The sequence below is a fragment of the Asterias rubens genome, chromosome 5, assembly GCF_902459465.1.
Source record: "Asterias rubens chromosome 5, eAstRub1.3, whole genome shotgun sequence".
NCBI lineage: Eukaryota > Metazoa > Echinodermata > Asteroidea > Forcipulatida > Asteriidae > Asterias > Asterias rubens.
This window is the reverse complement of record NC_047066.1, coordinates 11,040,149-11,065,312: the sequence shown is the minus strand read 5'-3', so window position 1 is coordinate 11,065,312 and position 25,164 is coordinate 11,040,149. Positions and strand designations below refer to the sequence as shown.

General features: G+C 36.4%; 2 protein-coding genes across 43 annotated transcripts in view; both read right to left on the bottom strand.

Moving 5' to 3' along the window:
* Positions 1-119: 119 nt before the first annotated feature.
* LOC117290415 (adhesive plaque matrix protein 2-like) lies at positions 120-20,689 on the bottom strand. 4 transcript variants are annotated; one of them, XM_033771809.1, is made up of 19 exons: positions 20,276-20,689; positions 17,571-17,799; positions 16,231-16,304; positions 15,183-15,299; positions 13,508-13,624; positions 12,245-12,376; positions 11,190-11,309; positions 10,243-10,362; positions 9,825-9,944; positions 8,614-8,730; positions 7,524-7,661; positions 7,007-7,123; positions 5,917-6,054; positions 5,267-5,389; positions 4,530-4,637; positions 3,841-3,949; positions 2,141-2,251; positions 1,575-1,694; positions 120-909 (listed from the first exon to the last, which is right to left on the bottom strand). In XM_033771809.1, exons 1-16 carry the CDS (start codon positions 20,586-20,588, stop codon positions 3,846-3,848), a joined length of 2,187 nt encoding a protein of 728 aa, XP_033627700.1. In that variant the 5' UTR covers positions 20,589-20,689; the 3' UTR covers positions 120-909; positions 1,575-1,694; positions 2,141-2,251; positions 3,841-3,845. The 4 variants fall into 4 exon arrangements, with proteins under 4 accessions (XP_033627700.1, XP_033627701.1, XP_033627702.1 ...); XM_033771810.1 differs by lacking the exon at positions 8,614-8,730; XM_033771811.1 differs by lacking the exons at positions 8,614-8,730; positions 9,825-9,944.
* A 2,493-nt stretch (positions 20,690-23,182) lies between these two features.
* LOC117290624 (neurogenic locus notch homolog protein 1-like) overlaps positions 23,183-25,164 on the bottom strand; it is a 61,376-nt gene continuing 59,394 nt past the window's right edge. For all 39 annotated transcript variants that reach the window (XM_033772128.1, XM_033772129.1, XM_033772127.1 and 36 more), the window contains one exon: positions 23,183-25,148. In XM_033772128.1, the coding sequence (XP_033628019.1) occupies positions 24,988-25,148 (161 nt within the window). In that variant the 3' untranslated portion in view covers positions 23,183-24,987. The remainder of the gene's footprint in view (positions 25,149-25,164) is intronic.

Below are 25,164 nucleotides of genomic sequence, written 5' to 3'. Positions count from 1 at the left end.
TGTCCACTGCCTTTAAGAGGCTAGGTCATCATATTGTACCAGTCACCCAATAAAAGCTCCTAAAAGTATTTTTTAATAATACATTTTATACACAAATAACAACTGCAGAAAATTTAAAAAAATGTTTTGGTTATTTTTTGAAATCATGGCGTTTGAATGTGAACGAAGGCCTATCAATACTTGACTTCATTTCCAAGTGTTGGTGTATACATTCACGCGAAAGTGAATGCGATCCAGCGAAGCAAGTTACATAACTAGTGACGCAGTGAAACTCTTTTTGGAGTAAAACTATTATATATTCTGTAATATGGATGTACAAAAAATGTATATAAAAAATAATTATATGCTTTCATAAAAATGTTGGTTTACCACCTTTATACAAAAACAAAACAGGACAACAATTGTATTATATTTTGTCCCGCCCCCATAAATATGTGCGATAACAAATAATTTGTTATTGTTCCAAACAACCATATTTTGGACATTCACAAAATCTTTAAAACACAAAAATGCTTTCGATAAAATAAATCTACTTTGCATTTAATACAAAGTATAGATTGGAATTGGCATAACACTCTTGATAGTTCTCAACAGTTATGAATGTTTAGATTCTCTTGTCTCCAACTAAATGGCGTTCCTCTGCATTGCTAGATCGAAGAATGGTGCAGAGTGCAACAAAGTATAGATTGGAATTGGCATAACACTCTTGATAGTTCTCAACAGTTATGAATGTTTAGATTCTCTTGTCTCCAACTAAATGGCGTTCCTCTGCATTGCTAGATCGAAGAATGGTGCAAAGTGCAACAATAATGATAATGATCAGTAGTGCACCTATTAAAGCAATCAATGCTATCCACCAAATCTCCAATGTTAAACCAACTGATGGTCCTGCGGTACTACCTGTGAAGGCTGTCAAGGACAAAAAAAAAAGACATGATAGATATTAAATTTGCATCGCGGATAAAGAATATGAATGTTGTTGTTTTTTTACCACAATGCATCGAATTGTGTAAGCAATGACTTGTGAACAAACTCGTAATGATATAGAAAGGTTTGTGGTAACACCATGTAATGACTATCTCTAATGAGTTGGGGTGGTTTTGAAAAGAACCGTTATTTTCAACTCGACGTTTCGATCAGTATGCTCTGATCATCTTCTGGAGAAAGCTCGTAATGGTCTATCGCGATGAGATAGTCGATCTGTGGCGGCGCTTTCGCGCGAACTGCTGGTTGCCGGGGAGCTAATTTGTTTTCTTCCAAACGACATAAAAGAGCAGGCAAACTTCATAATGTCGTAATTTTGACGGAAAGAGCCAATTTTGACGGAGAGGGGAACAAAATATTGCAATGTCGTTTGGGAAAAGAAAACAAAATTCGCTGCCGGGGAACGTAGTCGTGAGAGCAGTAGTCTCACGGGGCATTAGTCTCGCGAGATTATTACAGAATCGGGGGAGATTCTGAATAGAGTGGGAACGCTATCGCAGGCATAATTATTACACGTGTTGGAGCAAAGTGGTCCCCAAATATGGTGTTGAATATGTGCTAGACTTGCAGTGTTTATTTTGATAACTTACTTGCACAAGTGTTTCCATAGTAACCGTCTTTGCAGGCGCATGAATACCTTGTTTCCCTGTTGATGCATGTACCACCATTCTGGCAAACTGCTTGTTCACAATGATTCGTCACAGGAAGTTCTAGGACAACAAAAACAAAATTCTGGTGAAGAATTTGTAACTATTACGAGTCTATTGCAAATTGTGTTTTTGTCTTCCTTTCTTGGAGCTGAGAGGAGATCATTTTAAATTTAAAGCATTGCATTCCTGGTCAGCAAACCCTCAATGTCTTTTCCAAAATGAAGAATTCAGAAGGACTGAGGGTAGTCGACCCAAAAAGCAACTTCTTATCAGGCATTCCAAACTTAAGAAGTCCAGGAAAATTGTAGGATCTCAAACGGGTCTAATCCTGTTTTTCTTTGCGTTTGCATTAGCTGTTCATCCAAATTGCAGGATCGTGTCTGGGTTTGCTCCATTTTTCTGGATCTAGTGTAAACGGGTCGAAGGATACAGAAGAGCTGATGCATGTCAGCTGTCATAAAAAGGAACTTCTGGGCAAGGGTTTATTGTGGGACTACACATCGTACCACATGTCTCTCCGGTATACGCAGGCAAACAACTACAGAGTTGGTTCTGTGCTGCACTGCAGGATCCTCCGTTGAGGCAAGTAGTTCCCTCTATGCATGTAGTGGTGATTGCTGCATGGTGAAAAGTGAGACAAAAACAACAAGAATGTTTACAATCAACTGGATATTGCAAATTCTATTCCTAAAAGTATCTTAATAATAACAAGCAGTTTTTCCAACATCCACAAATTTTTAAAGAGAACCAGCACCGTTCTCCAGCGCAATCAAGTGGTTAGACTGTAGGACTTGCAATCACAAGGTTGTGGGTTCGAATCCCCCAGCTAACCGCTGATTTCACAATGACTAGAATAAATATTGTCGTTTATATAACACCCAAGCAGATCCTTGCCATTTGATTGGAGGATTGTCCGTCACGTGATAGCAAATAAAAGTACCATTGCACGCTGAGTCACTCGCCGTGCTTTTTCGTTCCATCCGAAAAGTACCATTGCACGCTGGCACGCTGCCAGCGTGCAATGGTACTTTTCGGATGGAACGAAAAAGCTGAGTAAAAACATCACTGCGTGCGCGTGTCTTTGGTAACGCAGCAGGTGTTACTGCAAGAAAGCATAGTAAAATTACTAGCATTCGGCTTCTACAGTTGAAATTGTTTGTTTTGGAAGTTGTTTCTTTCAATCAAAATGACAAAGTTCTACTTGGATGTTATATAAAACAAATAATGAATGTTTTTCATTCGTGCAATGGTGCGAATATGTTCATTCGTTGAAAGCTGGAATGTTCCATTCAACTCGGCTCCGCCTCGTTGAATAGAACATTCCATCTTTCAACTCATGAACATATTCGCACCATTGCACTCATAAACATTCATTATGTGTATACTAGTTACTGAAACACAATTTCTTGATTTGTGCAACTCATAATCATAGACGTTAAACCAATGTTTGTGAGAGAGATTGGTTGTTGCCAGCTTGGTGTTTATATATATCCCCCTTGTGGGAGTTTTCCGAGTTCCCTTGATGGGAAGATCATCTAAACAAGCAAACAAACAAACAAACAAACAAACAAACAAACAAACAAACAAACAAACAAAAACACATTATTTATCATAATTGCTCTTTTGTAGTAGAAAAAAATACCACTTGAAGTTTGTCCAATTGCAAATTGAAAATACGTTGTTAACAAATTGCTATGGCATTTTTTCCCTGAGAATCCTGAACGAACAGAATTTGAATAGACTTTAATTGTGTCGCGATTCTTGCTGTTATAGCCATCAATATAAGGATTGTCCTATCCCTACTGATGGACACTTTTTGTATTATTGTCAAAGACGGGTATTCTCACATGGTGTATCCTAACATGTATGCATAAAACACCAACTCTTTGATAATGTTGACCCAATTGGACTATGAAAGTTGCAAGAGAATAATGACAGAAAAAACATTGTTCCACAAATCTGTGTGCTTGTATGCATAATAGAAGGCTTCGGGCCTGAGGTTCTAAGTATTATTTTGAGCAATTACCTCTTTCTCAAAAAAACATATTTTACTTCAGAGGAAGCCGTTTTTGACAATGTGTTCTACTACCAACAGCTCTCCATTGCTCATCACCAAGTACGTAAGGTTTTATTATAACAAGTCTTTTGAGTAATTACCAATAGTGTCCAGTGCCTTTTACTTTATTGTTCGTCAATTTCTACTCACTTTCTTCACATCTTGTGCCGGTGTAGCCAACGGGGCACGTACATACCCCCTGGTCCGCTGCAAGTCCCTCCATTATCGCAGGGGTTAGGGGGATCTATTGAGCATGCACCTGAATAGACGAACAATCGGGTTGAGAAACTAAGATAACAAACAGATTCGGTATGAGGCGAAGTGTGCTTACTGCAACACTAAACCTCAAAATTCATGTCAGTATGACGGATCAAGCTTGTGATTATTTTATATAAAAAGCACTGTCATATTTTTTCATTTTTAATGGAAAATATCAATTTCAGTAGTTGCTGTATTTCGGGGTTTTAATAATCAGAAGTAAACTTCAAATAACCTGCTGACACTTTGACAAGTGGCTTATAATGTATCTTCATTGACAATTTGACCTAAAAATTGCTTAATGTCAGCACCGAAAAAAAATGCCGTGATCATACCTGTGCCGGTTTACCAAAAAATAGTAGGTCTTTTACATCACAATTTGTTGCTAGTTGCAAATCGATAATTATTATTACGAGCATAGTAATAGTAACCCACCCTGCCAGCCTTCCCCTTCCAACTTGATTGCCAGAAATGCTAATACATGTATAAGTTTTCCTTGTGTAATTTTTTTTTCAGTTTTCCCGTTTCACTTTTATTTCGAGATAACCAACCAGTTTGTAGAGCATGTTTATAATACTTACGGACTTCGCAGCGGTCTCCACTGAGCCCTGGCCGACACATGCACTCTCCTTCTGGGGTGCATTGCCCAAGGTTTTCACACGGATAGTCTGGTGCCACGGAACAGGAAACTACAACCACATGAAACAAAAAACACCACAAAGAACCATTGGAGTGTGAACAAACAGTAAATTTGTATTCGACGATGTTGTTTCCTCATTTTCTGCAAAATATTATGTATGTTGTTATCTTTAATACAAAATAATCTCATACAGTGTGGCATCCTGGATCAATTCTGTCATTGCCAATCTACGAAGTCACGGGTGAAGACAACTGAATATTGTTATAACATTTGTATTCGTTTAAATGTTTTTTGTTTGTAGGCTGCGTCATTCTAGTTTAAGTAAACTACAATGACAACGTGAAAGACACTTTTTAAGGCCAAGTTAACGCCCCAAGAGAATCGAAAGTTATAAATCTCGTCAAAATAGTGTTCGGGAATTAAAGAAAAAGAGAATGATAAATTCTGGAAAGTACTGAAATTTCTTTGGAACTGTAGCTGGCACTTTGTAAATACTGAATATGATTTTTCTTAAATTGAGATTAGGGTGGGCGGCTAAATAAAACATAGTTATTACTGTTGCAACCATTTTCCGCAAAGGCGAGAGATCTTGCAAGATTGTTTTGTACTTTGGGAAAGCAGATTAGTATAATTTATTTGTCACGGTCACTTCCAAACCTCAAATTGAGAGACATTTACCTGCTCTGTCACACCTATCCCCACCAAAGCCGTTCAGGCACACACACACAAATGTATCCATGGTCTCCATTCTACAGAAACCTCCATTCTGACACCGGTTTGAACTGCATGGGTTGCTAGGTACTGAGGTAAAGCAGACAAGACGAAACCACAAATTAGGAGACACTTGTAAATTCAATTGAATTGAGTAACAATGGGGGTTCGAATCCTATGTGAGCAAGACACACACTCACTGCTTAGTTTAACCCTCGACTTTCTGACTGCAACTCTTCACCCAAAACCTTACTTGAGTTGAGTTGAACCGAGTGAAATTCGGGAAATAATCTGTCAGTTTTTAGGTAAACTGATTTGAGCCAAAATATATGAGTTAAGAAGAGCATGTGTTAGGTTATAGCAACTTTCAGAGTTATGTTTTGTGATGCATTAAACAATATGTTGGGTTTTAGATACATGCAGAGTTATTATGGGTACCGTATCATGCATTAAACAAAGACTTCTAGAACATGCAGAATTAAATTAAGTAACATGCATTAAACAATGTTTGAGACTTTAAATACATGTAGAGTTTATAGGTGGTATACCATATGCATTAAATAATAAGGTTTAAAAGACACATGCAGGGTAACTTATCTATTAGCTACTTTACTTACTTGTTACGTCACAGTTGGTTCCCTGATAACCTGCACTGCATGTACAGATGTATTGGTTACCATTGTTAGCACAATTGCCGCCATTTTGACACGGGTTAGAATCACAAGGTTCGATGGGTGTTGGCGTTGTGGGTGTAACTAAATAGACAGACATACAAACATGACAAACAATGCGACTCTATATGACCACATAAAACATTGATCATTATACATGAATAAACAGCATTGTATTTTCTAAAATAACTGTTGCAATTATTTTTTGTTCTATCGTGATTTACAGCAGTTTGATTGGGTTTAAAGGGTCTATGTAACTTTTGTAGGACAAAAAACACAATGTCCACAGATGTACACTAAACTTACACAGTTTGAAGATAATGATAGTAGAAAGCTTCCCTGAAAGTATTACGTGCTGAGGTGCTGTTGTTTTGGGGAAATGAGTAAAACAATGTCATGAAAATAATTTTCGTCTCATGAGCCGAAAATGATTTTAATCATTTACAAACGTATTTTCATGACATTGTTTTACCCATTTCTCAAAAACTACAGCACCTCAGTAAGTAAAATTTGAAGGGAAGCTTTCCACTATCATTATCTTCAAACCCTGTAAGTTTAATGTAAATCTATGTACATTTTGAAAAGGTATCCAAATCCTTTAAGGATAGTCACAACCGAAGCAAAAGTTTGTTGAGGCCTTCCTTATCAATCCCTAAAACGTCAGTGCATTGTATTTTAACAGTTTGGTTTCAATCCATGTAGTTTGGTTTCTTAGCTGTCATAAAAAAGAAAGCCTTCCAATTATTTACAGAAACAATTATTTGGACACAACAGGATTTGCCTGTAACCGTAGCGTTTAAAAAATGTGACAATTCTTTTTCAGTACTTTGTAATAGCAAGCTCTACATCTCTAACTCAGTAAAGTGGCAAGATCTTTTTACTTTTTCCAGCAAACTGTTTTTAATTAGTTTCCCGAAAAGGCCTGTTTAAGAATCACCTACATGTAAGGGGTAGCCTAAAGGTTAAGTCTGGCGTAATATTAAAAAATTAAGATTCTGATCAAAGCACCGTAACGTGCATTAAAGCCGCGACTTACTCATATCACAGTTGGTTCCTTCATAACCGGCACTGCATGTACAGATGTATTGGTTATCATTGTTAGCACAATTGCCGCCATTTTGACACGGGTTAGAATCACAGGGTGGGTTGGGAACTGCGCAAATACAATAACACAGATATACCAACAAAGCATTGCATTTAACATATTTTTTTGAGAATTCATGTTTACAAAGCATGAAACGTTTTTTCAGAGTTATGTTTTGTGATGCATTAAACAATATGTTGGGTTTTAGATACAAGCAGAGTTATTATGGGTACCGTCACATGCATTAAACAAGATATGGGGAAGAGATACTTATCCGAGTTAATAAATTGAGTATCATGCATTAAACAAAGACTTCTAGAACATGCAGAATTAAATTAAGTAACATGCATTAAACAATGTTTGAGACTTTAAATACATGTAGAGTTTATAGGTGGTATACCATATGCATTAAATAATAAGGTTTAAAAGACACATGCAGGGTAACTTATCTATTAGCTACTTTACTTACTCGTTGTTTCACAGTTGGTTCCCTCATAACCAGCACTGCATGAACAGCTGTATTGGTTACCATTGTTAGCACAATTGCCGCCATTTTGACACGGGTTAGAATCACAAGGTTCGATGGGTGTTGGCGTTGTGGGTGTAACTAAATAGACAGACATACAAACATGACAAACAATGCGACTCTATATGACCACATAAAACATTGATCATTATACATGAATAAACGGCATTGTATTTTCTAAAATAACTGTTGCAATTATTTTTTTTCTATCGTGATTTACAGCAGTTTGATTGGGTTTAAAGGGTCTATGTAACTTTTGTAGGACAAAAAACACAATGTCCATAGATGTACACTAAACTTACACAGTTGGAAGATAATGATAGTAGAAAGCTTCCCTGAAAATATTACGTGCTGAGGTGCTGTTGTTTTGGGGAAATTAGTAAAACAATGTCATGAAAATAATTTTCGTCTCATGAGACGAAAATTATTTTAATCATTACAAACGTATTTCCATGACATTGTTTTACTCATTTCTCAAAAACTACAGCACCTCAGTAAGTCAAATTTGAAGGGAACCTTTCCACTATCATTATCTTCAAAACCTGTAAGTTTAATGTAAATCTATGTACATTTTGAAAAGGTATCCAAATCCTTTAAGGATAGTCACAACCGAAGCAAAAGTTTGTTGAGGCCTTCCTTATCAATCCCTAAAACGTCAGTGCATTGCATTCTAACAGTTTGGTTTCAATCCATGTAATTTGGTTTCTTAGCTGTCATAAAAAAGAAAAGCCTTCCAATTATTTACAGAAACAATTATTTGGACACAACAGGATTTGCCTGTAACCGTAGCATTTAAAAAATGTGCCAATTCTTTTTTCAGTACTTTGTAATAGTAATCTCTACATCTCTAACTCAGTAAAGTGACAAGATCTTTTTACTTTTTCCAGCAAACTGTTTTTAATTAGTTTCCCAAAAAGACCTGTTTAAAAATCACCTACATGTAAGGGGTAGCCTAAAGGTTAAGTCTGGCGTAATATTAAAAAATTAAGATTCTGATCAAAGCACCGTAACGTGCATTAAAGCCGCGACTTACTCATATCACAGTTGGTTCCTTCATAACCGGCACTGCATGTACAGCTGTATTGGTTACCATTGTTAGCACAATTGCCGCCATTTTGACACGGGTTAGAATCACAGGGTGGGTTTGGAACTAAGCAAATACAATAACACAGATAAAGCAACAAAGCATTGCATTTAACATATTTTTTTGAGAATTCAATTTTTTTATAGCATGAAACGTTTTTTTGTTCACAGTTCTACTATAGGTAGCATGAGTTAAAAGTTGTTGAGACTAAAGTACACATGCCGCCATTTTGACACGAGTTAGAATTACATGGTGGGGTTGGGTGTTGCCGGTGTAACTATATGAAACTTTTTGCTTTAGATGTGAACAACAAACAACATTTATTTGTGACATAATAATTGGTTAATAGCAGACTTGGACAACTTAACATTTCATTTAAATTGCGTGTTCATGTTACATGGTGTTAGATTGATGTGGATGAAGCTAATGAAAAGATGAATAATATATTAAACACACATCCACAATTGAAAAAGACATGGAGAAAATATAAAACTATTATGGCAAACGAAATTTACTCGATTCGCGAAACGTCTTCAAATGGTTTGGTTTACCTTTGAGAAGAAATACGTTGCTAGGGTCGAAATACATAGGCAATGACTCCTTTATAGACTATCTACTTGAATCTAATGTCAAAGAAAACTATTTGACAGTCAACTTTTCTTATTGCATGATGGTGTTGTTGGTTTGGTAATTTAAGCAATGGTTAGCTAATGGTTAAAGCCATTATGCACTTTCGGAACAGAAAACAAAAATTAAAGTTCACATATTTACAAATAAGTTACAGGGTTTGCAGAAGGTAATGGTGAAAGACTTCTCTTGAAATATTATTCCATGAAATGCTTTACTTTTTGAGAAAACATTAAAACAATTATCAATTTTCGATAGCGAGAATTACGGATTTATTTTAAACACATGCCATGACACGGCGAAACGTGCGGCAACAAGGGTGGGTTTTCCCGTTATTTTCTCCCGACTCCGATGACCGATTGAGCCCAAATTTTCACAGGTTTGTTATTTTATATATTAGTTGTGATACAGGAAGTGTGGGCCTTTGAACAGTACTGTTTACCGAAAGTGTCAAATGGCTTTAAATTGTAAGGTTCATACATTAATATGCCGAGTTAAACTTGTCAATGTGCACTAAGCTATACTTTACTTACTCGTTACGTCACAGTTGGTTCCTTCATAACCGGCACTGCATGTACAGATGTATTGGTTACCATTGTTAGCACAATTTCCGCCATTTTGACACGGGTTAGAATCACAGGGTGGGTTGGGAACTAAGCAAATACAATAATACGAATATACCGACAAAATTACATTCAACATTTTTTAGAATTTATGCTTAAACAATGATGTGATTATTGTTTTTGCAGATACATGTAGTTCTACTATGGTTAACATGCGCTAAAGAATTTGTGAGACATGAGATAAGTACATAGATACAAATGGGAGGCATGCAATAGAAACTTGTGAGACTGATAAAAGACAAACGCAGAGTTCGATTAGATATCATACAATGTTTCGTAGACACTATTGAGGTAAAGTGATTAATGTGCACTAAGCTACTTTACTTACTCGTTATAGCACAGTTGGTTCCCTCATAACCAGCACTGCATGTACAGATGTATTGGTTACCATTGTTAGCACAATTGCCGCCATTTTGACACGGATTAGAATCGCATGGTAGGTCAGGAACTAAGCAAATACAATAACACAGATATTCCGACAAAATTACATCTAATATATTTTTGAGAATTAATGCTTGAACAATGATAAGGTTATTGTTTATGCAGATAGTTCAACTATGGTTAACATGCGCTAAAATGTTTGTGAGCCATGAGATAAGTACAACGTTAAAATGGGAGGCATGGATATATACATGTTTCTGAATGAACAACATGCATCCACAAATGAATAGACATGGGGAAAGTGCAAAAACTATAGCAAAATAAAAAACAAACAATTTCACGAAAAGTCTTCCAATAGATATGTTTATCTTTAAAGGCAGTGGACACTATTGGTAATTGTCACAGACTAGTCTCCAAAGTTGGTGTATCTCAACTGATGCTTGATTTCGAGACCTCAAATTCTTAACTTGAGGTCTCGAAATCAAATTCGTGGAAAATTACTTCTTTCTCGAGTACTATGGCACTTCAGAGGGAGCTGTTTCTCACAATGTTTTATACTATCAACCTCTCCACATTACTCGTAATCAATAAAGGTTTTTTGATGATAATTATTTTGAGTAATTACCAATCGTGTCCACTGCCTTTAAGAAGAAATAATCTACTAGGGGTCGATATATAAACTAAGCAATCCCTTTTTAAACTATCTATCTGACTCAATGACGGAGCTTTTTCTAACTGAAAGGACATAAGCCATCTTTTCTCATTTTCTAATGGGGATGTAAGTTGGATAAGTTAAGCAGTGGTTAGATTACAGTTAAATGGTATGGTTCTACATGTCTATACTAACTTAAAGAGTTAATATAAGCTGATCAATGTGCAAGCTACTTTACTTACTTGTTACGTCACAGTTGGTTCCCTGATAACCTGCACTGCATGTACAGATGTATTGGTTACCATTGTTAGCACAATTTCCGCCATTTTGACACGGGTTAGAATCACATGGTAGGTCGGGAACTAAGCAAATACAATAACAGGGATAATTATAGCCACAAAACATTACATTGAAGTATATGGAAATAAATGTTAGAATTAGTATGTTATCTTTTTGTAATCAATCAAGCAATGGCAAATAGAACAAGGGCATGTGTGAATTCAAAGATTTGTATTTTTTTTATGGGGGGGGGGTGGGAGTGTGAGGGTTTGGCTCGACTTATATTGAAACAATTAATATCCCTAGCAGGTTATGTGAGCCAATTTCTCCTCTATGACTTCAACAATCCTGTTCTTACAAAGAGTAATTTTCTCTCAGGAAAATTTAGTAACAATAAGTTAATAACTTCTTCACTTTGGCAAAAACAAGTTCTATCCTCAGACAGGCATGATCGCAAAGGCCTATTCGCCCCTTGGCAGTTTGACTCATGGACTCTGAATCTCTAGTGCACAAAATGCTGCAGTTTTACAGTGTAGACACTTACTAAAGAACAATTAAAATAAGAAGAAATTTGTATTTCTTTTTGTTTTTCAACCTGTCTGAAAAGTATGTTAGCTTTGCTAACAAAAGTAAAAAAAAAAAATACAAAGGAGTTGTCATGTTTTTCAGACGGTCTACTGGTCTACTGGCCTACTGGGCCCAATTTCATAGAGCTGCTAAGCACAACAATTTGCTTAGCATGGAATTTCTTCCTTGATAAAACAGGATTGCCAACCGAATTTCCATTTGTTGCATATTGCTTGTTACTCACATGGATATTTGGTTGGTAATCGTGTTTTTATCAATGCAAAAAGTTCATGCTAAGCAAATGTTTGTACCTAGCAGCTCTATGAAAATGGGCCCTGGTCTACTGCAGACCGATAGGGCAGCCGTGTAAATCGGACCTGGCCGGTGCATCGCAGAGTAAGAAGCTGGATCTATTCATGTGTAGGCTTAATACGACTGAAATACAATTTACCTGTTGGCTGTTCACAGTTTGGTGGCTCATATCCCGTTGCACACACGCATACATGATTTTGATTATTGAAATCACTCAAGAAACAGGTTCCCCCATTCTCACAAGGGTTGGTTGGTTGACAGGCTGTTGTTTCTGTATAAACAATAACACCATAAACTACCGTTAGAAATGTTCTTGTTATCCTCCAAGTTTGAACTTCTTTATTTCTCAATGTGTTACTAAAATTTAAACGACAAAAAAAAAAAAACAATCAGTCTGGCTCCTTTTGATGTAATGATATTATTGCCTTTGCAAAAATAGGATACCTGACACTGGTAAGATATGCATATGAAGAATTACAAGATTTCTTACAATTTCAACTCAGTTTAAAATTTATTCTATATTATTGAAAACAAATTGTTAAGTACAAAATAAGAAGAACATGTGTTTAAATCAAAGACAGAACTAGTATTGAAAACCAAGTTGATGGAATAGGGGCAAACCAATCAAGGGGAAATTATCTGACAACACAAAAACAAAGTAAACATTTTGTTTAAACTCTTAACTAGTCCTAGGTTAGCCAAGACCAGGGCTCATCTTCATTAAGCCTGTAAGCACAAAAATGTGCTTAGCATGAAATGTCTTCCTCTTGATAAAAACAAGATTACCAACCAAATTTGTATTTATTGCATATTGCTTGTTTCTGGCATTCAGCTATTGTTTGCTTACCTGAAAATCACGTGGAAAGTTGGTTGGTAATTCTATTTTATTAAGGAAGAATTTTCATGCTAAGCAATTGATTTGTGTGCTTACAGGCTTTATGAAATTGGGCCGTGTCCAATTCTAAATCTTCCAAGTAGCTCAAGTTAAACATCAAAATTTTTGGACTGGCAGGGGTGAGAGTCATTACTAACGAGAAAGTCTGAAACTTGGATACAGATTCAAAGGTATGTTGAAATAATGCCATTTCTACTGTTTGGTAATCACAGGGGCTATAGATTCCAAGGAGCTTTTTGAAACAGTATCCAAAGCACTAGAGAAGTAGACCAGTGAGCAGGATTTCTTTATTTGTGGAAACAAAATATTTTCTGATTTTCTTCACCAGGCCGACATAAAAAGTCTGAATTCAGCCAAAAGTCTGAACAATCGCATCCCTGGACTGGATAAGAATGGTGAACTTGTTCCCAATTACACAGTGCCTAAAGCAATAATGTTTGTTCAGCCATGCCGTCAGTAGGACAACTCTTTAGGATTTGGGACTGTTTTTTGGTTGGTAAGCCTTACTCAGATTACAGTTATCTCCCCAGTAGCCACTACTGCAGACACACAAGTATCTGTTTTCATCCGCGTGTGATTGAAAGCATGTTCCTTCGTAGCATTCGAGATCATTGAGACATCGTGCTGTGGAGACGAAAGAAAATTTGTCTTTATAGTGTTTGATTTTCTTAGCAAACAGCCCCGCCACAAAAGAAAAAAATGAATAAATAAAATGTATTAATAAGGAATTAAGAAACATAAGAGCTCAATCTATTTGTCAACCGAGGTAAGAAAACTATGGAAAACCAACCATTCAAAACAAGAACAGGTGGCCACAAATTTGTAACAATTATACAACGTTTCTTAAATAGAATTTGTTTTCTTTCAAACATAAGAGTATATTCTTACGAACAATAAAACATTTTTTTTAGTAATTGTTTGTCACGATTTATATGTTTAAAAAATATATAAAGTTGTTTGGCGGGCTGACTCCGCCTACCCCTTTTGTGACGTCAATCGAGGCAGACTTTGCCTGCAATGCGTATAGTAAACACACGTGCAAAGTACATGTACGTCCAAGTCGTGAGTTGGTTCATTTCAAAAAGTGTTTTTTCGGCATTCAGCAGCAATACACCTTGTCGGCATTGCCGGAAAAAAACAAAAAATAATTTTTTTTTGGAAACGTACAAACTCACGACTTGGTCCGTACATGTACTTTGAAATTGTGTTTACTTTACGCATTACAGGCAAAGTCTGCCTCGATTGACGTCACGAACAGCGCCCTCTCGGGTCGGGGTCTACTCTTAAATTTGTTAATAACATAAGAACTGATTTGTTAAAACCTTAGTTAACTGTTTATTCACATTCCACTCATCAAAACACATATATTAGTGACAAAAGCTTTATTTTGAAAAAATACCACTTCCAGGTGACTTTAAATAAAGTTGCTTATGTTGAAAAAAAAAAAAAAAAAAAAAATCTTGGCTGAGGATTTTATTTAATTGAAAGTTCACAACAAATTAAATGTTAAAGGAACATAATAGAATTGGTTTTGCTAGCAAAAAAGTTGCAGACAGTGTAAGCACTTTATGTAGTCCATCATAAATCTGACAAACCTGTAGAAGTTCGAGATCAATCGGTCATCTGGGTCACGAGAGAATGGTGAATAACCGAATACATTTTGAATAATACATCAATACCAAAACAAAAATGAATAAAACGCTTACTGAGCGATGAACTCCAAACGCGAAATAAGATTATTTGTTTCACATCAAACATAGAATTTCAGACCAAAATATTTCAAGGGATGTTTTCTACTATCATCATTATTAGACCGTGTCAGTTTTATTTCAATCTGTGATTTTCACGATTTTTGTTTCTTATCAATTCTGTTATGTTCCTTTGAATTTGGTCGGACAACGATTGAATGTTTTGCTAACTATTGCCCGTCCATGCAAAGACGGCGCAATTCGTTAATCAACAATTGACAGATAGATGCATAGACATCAACGACTATACATGACAGATGTAACGACCATCACGAGCTATTGTGTAGTTATATTTACAGATTGTATGCCGCTACATGAATTTTCAAGTTTATGTAACTATGTGTCTGTATGAAATGATATCACAGGTAAATAAAATAAAAAACAAGAGCAACAAATAATCGAATAAACAAGTTTCTTGGATTTTAACTACTTACGGACAATTCGAGTTTCACAATTTGTTCCTGTGAAGCCAGTATTACAGGAACAGGCGTAGGAGCCGCTTATACCGGTAAAACATAGACCATTTACGCATGGGCTGCTAGAACATGCACCTGTAAATGAAAGTTACAAAGAGAAACGTTGTGAAATAAACTACATTCATAAATACCTCAGACAGCTTCGCTATTCCTATTGGTGGAGAGCGCGTTACGTAGGTGCGTATAAACCTTTGTTTATGACCAGTCAAAAGTGGTTGAAACATGGGCGTGACACGCGAGCTTGCACCTGTTCTTACAAGACATTTTCTACAATCCTATGGTCGAGAGCAACGGCTGAAACAGTTGTGCCACATTGCGATACGTGTGACGCGCACAGCATTCCTTTATAAGAAGTTGTTTACCCAGGGGCGGCGGAGGGATTTACCATTTCATAGCTGTGTTGAAAGAAATTATTGAACAATTATAATTTTTGCATTTGTTGTACTTTTTGACCAAAAGTGTTGATGTTTTTTTACCGAAAGGGTATTTATGAATGGGAATCAAAGTGTGTTGAATCGGTTTTCAACTAGTGGTTTAAACCCGCCGAGGCCTGGTTCTTGATAATTTATCTCGACTTCGTCTCGGTAAAATTATCAAGAACCAGGCCTCGTTGGGTCTAAACAACTATTTGAAAACCTCTTCACCACACATTGATTCCCTTATTCTGCGTTAATGCTAAAACTAGACGCACAGTTTAGGCCTATCAGGAACTTTACCAGTATGAATGTTGATGTCACAAATTGCTTCTGAACTTTTGTATTATTATTATTATTATTATTATTATTATGATTTTTTTTAATCCAACCCTTCACCTTCGCTATTTTCTTAAATCTCATTGTTGGGACAACTAGGAGGCAAGGGTTTAAAGTGAGGCTCTGAGTTCACCAATGACGTTTTTAGTTTTGAATAGTTGAGTTCAATCAAATCATTTGCTGGAACATTGACAAAATAGGACAACGGAAAGCGTTGGATTCATTCATAATACAAGATGAATCAATTCATTTACCAGGCGTCACACCGCTTGTGATTACAGCTTCAATGGGAGTCCAAAAAGTCTCCTTGTTTTTAGCTATCGTTGCCCTGTCAAAAAAACATATATATATTTAATATATACGAATTATTTACATTTGATGACCAAAACCCACCCAGTCACAATCTTCCCCGGAATTGATTTAAATCTTCTTTATTCTAAGTGAAACTTATTAGTTCAAAAATTGTTATGCCAAAGCCAACCAAATAATGGTTTTCCCTTTTTTATATTATATATCTATGATTAGGGGGCCATTCATAACTGCCGTATCCGAGATCACAACAAGTGTACAAAACAACATGTAACTCATATGACAATAATGTCATCCCTACCACTTCCCAGGTTGTAGCATAAACTTAACTATATGATTACTAGTAAAACAGCAGATACAGGTTAAATGGCTTTGAAAGACACCATAAATAAGTATTGACTACAAACAGAAAGAACGATATCATAAAGAATAGTGTAGCGTTGACCGTGGGTTGCGTTGTACACAGTTTAATGACACAAGAAGGTACAATTAACTGCATTTCCTGTCCGTTTCTTTGGAGGTTTATTCACACACAACAAGTCGTAAAATTACAAGAAGCAGAAACCTAAGCCAGAGAGGGGGCGAGCAGATATACCGATCGGCCTGCTCGAGTTGCCAGCGGTGCTCCGATGGGGAGTCGTGCTGGCGCCCCCTACCGGTCGGTCGGCACCACCGCTACAATAGATAATAACAATCCAGATGTCGCAGGTTCAACTCACATTTGATAAAAACGATTTTATTTTAACCCCACATAGGAAACTTACTTTATTTGTATAAAAAGTTTCCCTTGTGTGCTGAAAGATTAGCTACAAGTCACGATTGGTTGAACAAAGGCAGAATTACTCGGACGGGGGGGGGGGGTATCGTCATCCAAACCCGGAGGTCCTGGTTCAAATCACATTCTGATAACGGTCTGTGATAACATTTACACATTCCACCAGATAATGCAAGTTCAAGAAATGTATAGAAAGAAAGACAAAAAAATGTAGTGCGATGCGTTCTTGATAAGGTGGCGATATGCAATGCCTCATAATGTATGCATATTATGAACATGTGCATACAGTTGGTTTTGATTGCTATGTATTTTTCATCTTCTGATACCGTTTAGTATTCAACCCCTGACCAACCCTTACCAAAATGCATATAAACGAGACAGCTACACTTTAAAGTTGCATTAGTTTTAAGGCTGATATAAGTCAAGATACAAAAACAACAAAACAATACCATTTAATTAAAAATAATAACAGAAAACCAACATTTGCATTGAAATTTAAATAATACTCACGTGAATGTGACTGCTCCTACAGGGCTCGATGGTGCTGTCCACTGGAACTGAACACTTGGTACCTTTGTGGTATCGTCAGTATGGGTGAGAAAGTCGTTCATACTGGAGCAGGTCAGAAGCGTGTACCCGTCTTTAGGCGCCCATGTACCCACCGGTGTAGGGGTATTAGCTATTTGTGCTCGTGCCTGTAGTAAGATTCCTTCGAAGTCTAACCAACCCTCAACAGTGACTGAAAACAGACAATAGCAAACTTGTCATACCTGGACTTTCATTTCAGAATTTGAAATCAAAAGTTATAGTTAAAGTTTCCCTTTTTAAATTGCAATCTATTTTAATGTCAGGGCTGGAAGTTCACTTTTGAGAGGGCATTATAATTTATGTTTTGCAGAGGGCACTTAAATTAGACAATCGTAAAGTTTATGTGTTTCTTTAAAGGGGCACCACGGCCTAGACCAGGGGCAACAGTGCGTTGTTGCAGCGACACATGTTCTCGTATATAAAGACAAAGTGAACTCCGAGTGCCAGGGCGAAAGTTGTACTGTCAGCTGCCAAACTTCATTGTATTTATGAACTTGGTTCAAGTTTTATGTTTAGGTGAATTTTCCTTTTAAGAACCTTTTAAACTTGTATGAACCCTTTAAACAGTTCTGGTGGCTGTTTGGCGTGTTTGTTTGCTTGTTTGTTTGGTTGAGGGTTTTTTCTCGGTTTGCTAGGTCTTTTTAATTATCTGGTTACATGTACGCTACGGTTTAGTCGTTGATCTATAACCATGTATTAAGTTTGTGTCATATTGTGTGTTATGTAATTGTAATTTAAACTTCTTATATAATTATGTATTTAGCTTTTGGATATAGAATAAATATATTTAAATAAATAAATAAATACACAGTTTGTATCGGGTTTGTTGTGACCTTTTTAATTACCTCTCAACTCGAAGCGCTGCTGCGGTTTTGCAAGAGAACTTTATAATAATAAAAAGTCCATGAATGGTCCGCTACGATTTGTGCAAGTGCCAACCAACTTGTTTTCATTCACACACTTTTTGAGGTGCATTTAGAAGCTTCAGAAATGCATTCCTTAATCTATTTGACATTCCTCTCCATTGAAAAAATTGTTTGCGGTTGGACAATGGTTTAGAGCCTTAAATTTTCTTTTCTTTTCTTTTGACTGGTCTGCCAGCCACCTTCCTGTTCGTTCATGCATCCGGTAATTCCTTTTACAATTTTGAAAGAAATGTGAGCTTTAAATTGAGGATTAAATTATAATATGGCCATGGCCGATATTTCAATAGATATGGATAAGAATAATTCATTGAGTAAAGAATTAAGGTGGTTTTGTGCAACCATGGAGGAATAAACCGACCTGGAAACTTGACCCGAGAACTTTGCAAATAAAAAACAAGTTATAATCCTCCACCACGATATATTTTTTTCGAAGTTGTTACTAACATTTAGGCCTAAGCTGAAAAAAAATATTTGAAGAACCCAAAACAACTTTATTTTTTTCGATTTTTTAGCATGGATATGAAAACTCAGAAAAATCCAGACCAAAGTTATTCCTTTGTTCAACCCCCTATTATCTTTAAAAATAGTAAAATAGTAAACGCCAAAAATCATTTCAAAATTTACCCAGTCAGTTTCCCTTGTGGTTTATATTTATAAAAGAAAAATACCTAAACTATGTCTTTGTCGTTTTTATACACGGTTTGGTTTTGAAAACATATGATAATAGAGACCAAATATCCGTTGGTTTTAAACCGATCCCACATGTGAAAACTATTTATTTTACACGTTTTACATTTACTCAATGGATTGAATGAATACATGGGTCGGAAAACAAATAATGATGAGAAAGTGGTGTTGAAATACGAAAATTTTTCGCAGAAATATTTAGGTTGTCGTTTGTCAAGAGTAGAAAGTCACCCCTTGCTAGCTAACTAGCTTGTGCCGCGTTTTGTGTAAAATGTTGACTATTTATAAATAGTATGTATATTGGACAAAATGTATATTGGACAAATTTCTGCATTGACTGCCACTTTTTAACAATTGTAATGAGTGAATTATTTACTATTATTTGTCATGTCTGAACAAGTGAAAAGTGGCAATTGGAAATGGAAATGTCACCAATAAAATAATCAGAATTGATTGTACATAAAAAAAAAACTACACAGAATTACCGCCACAAGCAATTTGCTTGACATTATTGGGGTTGTAGCCTCCGCCTGAATGAGGACATTGCTATAATGGGCCCATGAAGGTCCTCCATTATTGCCCTCTTAAAGAAGAGGTAAACAAAGTAAACAATCAATACAAGAACAGCTGTTAAGGCACTACTGAGATGTAAGTAGGGGTAACTTTCCGTATCCTGTCACTTACTTTCACTCATTTCTACAAAAACGGATATCAGATTAAGGTAAAGTAGATGCTTTATTATTTCGTATCTACATATTATGATAATACTTGTCAAAGCCTTTTCAACATCTAGACAAGGTGAGAAGACATTGACGAAATTTCAGTTTTAGAAGTGGGAGGAAAACCCCAGAGAATTGTTCTATGGAAAACCCACGAAGTCAAGTGCGGACTGAAAACCCCAATCCACATAGCGCCCCAAGTAGGATTGGAACCTGCGCCAACCTGACTTCCCTGACTTCCTGAAAGTGGTGACGTGATACAGAAACTTTTCCGAATAGTAGTTGTGAATGTTACCTGTGATAACTTGTCCCGGTGTGTAAGATTTAGGCTGGACGGTCAGAACATACGGAGTGTCTCCAGTCTGTGGCGTATAACGTACACCCGTTGTTGGGTTGATATAGTCCGGTGTTAGAGTATCACAAGCATCCGCAGAAACACCAGTCGGCATTCCGTGTGTATCAGGAACTAGCGCCAAAGCCAGGCACACAAATACGAGCACCATCGTAGAATAAATATCCCGTTTAGCCATTGCGATCCTAAGCGGTGGACGGTGAACTGAAGAACTTATTTGAACACAGTTACGAGTTCCAGAACGATAATTTATCATGAAATAGAAACACCTTTTCTTTCTGACTACAACTTGAAATTGCTTATAAAACTGCAGTTAAAATAGACAAGCCCTTCACGTAGCTGACACACATTGGTGCTTTACACTCATTCACGCTTGAGTGCACTTTCTATTTATCCCACGGCTTTCGTGTTCGATGACGTCTTCAACAACATGCTTAATAGTCACTGCTGTTCAACTGAGCGGCTCACCGAGTACAGATAAAGGGGGGACATTTTGGCTATTCAAATCTCAACACAATGGAAGGTCATTCAATATTAAATATTCATACCAAGTATACATTGTACACATAATAAGTACACAGACAGCCCGAGTGAGCCCACAATGGGGTCAACCAAATTCAATCTGTTTGTTCCCAAGGTTTAGGGTGTAGGCTCAATGCTGCACACCCAACTGATTCACCGTAGGAGTCAAATATGGATCAAATTGATGATTCATCTAACTTTGCTCTCCTATTTTCCCTCATTGTTGTTTTGTTAAAATTTACATTTTTAACCCCAATATTAAGCAATAATACTTAGATGTGTATAGGGCGTTTTTGACCTACGCGGGTGGGACGCGTTACAACTAATTTTTCATCATCCATCTTTTATGTTCACAGTTTTGCACATTTTATTATTGTTGTCTGATGACGAATTTGAGTTTCCTTTTCGATTAAATGTAACTTTCGTTTTTACTTTGCTTTGAAATTGCTTAGAAATGTGTAACTTTGTTGAGAAAATAGTATACAAGGCAAGGGACTTTAGTTAAACAAAATATTCACATATGAAACAAACAGAACAGAACCAGTTGGACTTGGTTTCTCAGAACAACATTGAAGTTTTGGGGACAATAAACTATATCCCTCGTTGTAATAAAGCGAATGTCTGGTCGTGAGTAATTTGTATGCCTTCTTACTTATCAAGTAACTCATCAAGTGTGATAATGAAATATGTACTAGGCATATAGTTGTTCAAGAAATTCTTCCCGCTGACAAAACCAATCTCCAGCCGAACCATTTAAGCGGTTCAGAAGTTTCAAAAGTATATTGCCATAGACAATTGGAAGAATATTGTGGCCTGGTGAGCTTATAGAGAGAACCATTTCTGTATAGAACCCTCAAATTCATACTTCTAACGCGGTATTTTTTTTTTTATAATTGGTTTATTTTATTTTATTAGAAATCGTCGCTTTTTGAAAACTGGTTGACTTAAGCTTATCGCTGTGTATTGTGTATATGTAGGGAAAGCATAAAACATGTATCTCCATTAAAGGGGCGCTATGAGGGCGTAGCCAAAGGGTAGGGGCAAGAGCACTCGAACTCAAAATATTTCCTTTGCTCGCCACTCCCCCCACCCCCTCCCCAAAGGGGAAAACAATCCGTATAGAACACCGACACAAAGTACACGTAGAAAATTAGACACATAACCCACTAAACAATTGTTTTCTCAGATTTGATTTATTTAGAAGCCAGTTCATTATATCAAGTAAAATGTTACAATTTTTACCGTCATGGACCAAATTTAATAGAGCTGCTTCAATAAGCAAAACGTAGCTCAGCGATACAAATTATGCTTACCAGAACAAGATGACCAGCAGTTTATGACTGGTATCCAAGGCCCAGTGTCATATGCTTAAGCAAAAGAAAATTAACTAACCGCAACAAAATCTTGCTTGCCAGGATAAGGTTACCAGCCAAACTGCCACGTCACATGTTAATCTTGTGACTGTATCCTGCTCATTTCCGCTCAGCAGAAAGCTGTTAGGGAATAATTTCTACTTAGGCAGCTCTTTGAAATTGGGCCCTTCTTCAATTAATTAAGCAATAACTTCTGCTTTAATCAGCTTTATTATGAATGTTTGCCCGTTGTCAACCAATAATTTCTCCTTCATTTGTAGTTTACTTGCATGCCTTCATTGTTTTGATATAATTAATGTCTTGCGCACATTTTCAGTGAAGACCTACTGGCCAGTATGCTGACTGCTTAAAACAACTGTAAAATATCTAACAATACATTAACCACCACCGGTATACAAAGCAGATGAAGTAAAACTTAAAGTGTTCAAATAGTCGTTTTTATATAACACCCAAGCCGATCCTTGCCATTTGATTGGAGGATTGTCCGTCACGTGATAGCAAATAAAAGTACCATTGCACGCTGAGTCACTCGCCGTGCTTTTTCGTTCCATCCGAAAAGTACCATTGCACGCTGGCACGCTGCCAGCGTGCAATGGTACTTTTCGGATGGAACGAAAAAGCTGAGTAAAAACATCACTGCGTGCGCGTGTCTTTGGTAACGCAGCAGGTGTTACTGCAAGAAGGCATAGTAAAATTACTAGCATTCGGCTTCTACAGTTGAAATTGTTTGTTTTGAAAGTTGTATCTTTCAATCAAAATTACAAAGTTCTACTTGGATGTTATATAAAACAAATAATGAATGTTTTTCATTCGTGCAATGGTGCAAATATGTTAATTCGTTGAAAGCTGGAATGTTCCATTCAACTCGGCTCCGCCTCGTTGAATAGAACATTCCATCTTTCAACTCATGAACATATTCGCACCATTGCACTCATAAACATTCATTATGTGTATATTATTTTGTTGTGATTACACAACAAAATTATAATCACAGTTTTTACATAGACTGACAATCAACTCGTTTCGACATGGCGGTAAGGGTTGTACAGTCCCTTTTTGCATAGATGTCATTTCGTAAAAAGCATTAAAGCGTATAAAATACAATCCTTATTACACATATTTATTAAATGATTTTAAAAGCGTTTACAGGCTTATCTAAATGGTTTTAAAATTTCTTTCATTTTAACTTTTAACTTTCCACAAACAGATCATGATATATCCAGCTACCACAATAAACACATAACCAATAACTACATATTTTATTACAAAGTTATATTTACTTGAGAGTCAACACACATGAAATAACATGCAAGTTTATGAGTTGTACTGCATTTTATAACAATGTCCATCTTGCTCTTCTCCAGTAAGTTAATATAGTATCAAACATTTTTCAAATTATTTTTTTTACACAAAAGTTTTAAAAACAGATATTAGGATTCACCTCAATTTAACTGGTAGACACTCTAAGAATGTGAGTTGCACATTTTATAAACTGTAATTTTATAAAGTGTTACCCTTCCAAGCCCCCCACCAGAAAATAAGAAAACATCCAAAGACAGTTAGAAGCCATTTAAATATTTTGTTAAACATCCACTTAGTACTTGATGATATAAATCATGGTTAAAGTGAATACTGGGAATAGTTGAGAAACAGCTCAGGGGGGGGGGGGGGGTTATGTTACACACCGAGAAAGTTTTAACTTAAAAGAACAACAATGGAGGAATTGTTTATGCGTCCTTTAAAGCACTTTAGCCTAGCTAGGATTTGACAAGATTCCATTAACTAATACAATTTCGTCACAGTACCTTGATTTAATACCCCCCCCCCCCGATCGTTATAATTTGTGTCGAGTTATCATACATACAACCCACGATCTCCTTTGACAAACTGTGTAGCTGGTTACTGTTTGAAATTCCAAATAACTAGACATTAGGTATTTGTGAACAAACACAAAGCTGTTCCGTGGCGTTTTGCTTCGGTTATTGGTGCTTGTGCGTAACATGTTACTGTTTGAAACCCATTAAGTAACTAGTAACTGGAAAGAGAAGTGTTAATTAGCAATGCATGGACATCGGATATATCAGTCATGTTACAGGTACTGACAATGACACATTTTGTCTAAAAAAACTGCAATTACAAAGTAACCGCCAGAAACAACAATATTATGATAAGGCACAATGGTCAACGAAACCTAACCAAATTGGTCCTTCGTACCCGGGGATTTTAAAATTCTATTTCAACACTGAATTTTAGGACAACAATTTTTTACACGTCTGAAATGTGTTAATTTATTTTGCGGCAAAATGTCCTTAATTCACTTTGAATTCTTCGGGAATATTAACAACAAATGCAACATAATCGCAAGTAATTTTTGATGAAGTAAAAACTTGCAAAATGTTGTTAGCAAATCAGAACTATACTAAAAGCCGAGTCTGAAACTGGTTTACAAAGCAGTGAGTTTAACAATTGCTTAAACAACATAATTAAGACAGTTCAGAATATTAGTTAGTATTAGTATCCACCATCAGTATCAGCCACAGTATCAGGTCATAGGTAACAGCTGAAATGTTAGCAAAAACTCGTGCAACTTCACATACAACCAAAGCATTAATTTCACTAAATCTAAAAAATTAACACCATAGTGGGAAACTCTGCAATATAGCTTAGACAAATTCTGAATCATATATAAAAGTTTAAATAAAAGTTATAAACAAAAAACAATATAGGGTAAACAAAGATTGTGACGAGGCTTCTTAGAAGTTAGATGATTGGTTTCTTTACGTCGTCATGGGTACGGTTCATGGTGCAGATGACTATGATGAGAAAGATGACGAATAGAACACCGATCAGTGCTATCAGTGCAATCCACCATGGCTCTAAGACAATTTGGGCAGTCGAAGCTTTGTTGCCTGTGTTCTCAGCTGCCAAAGTAAAAAC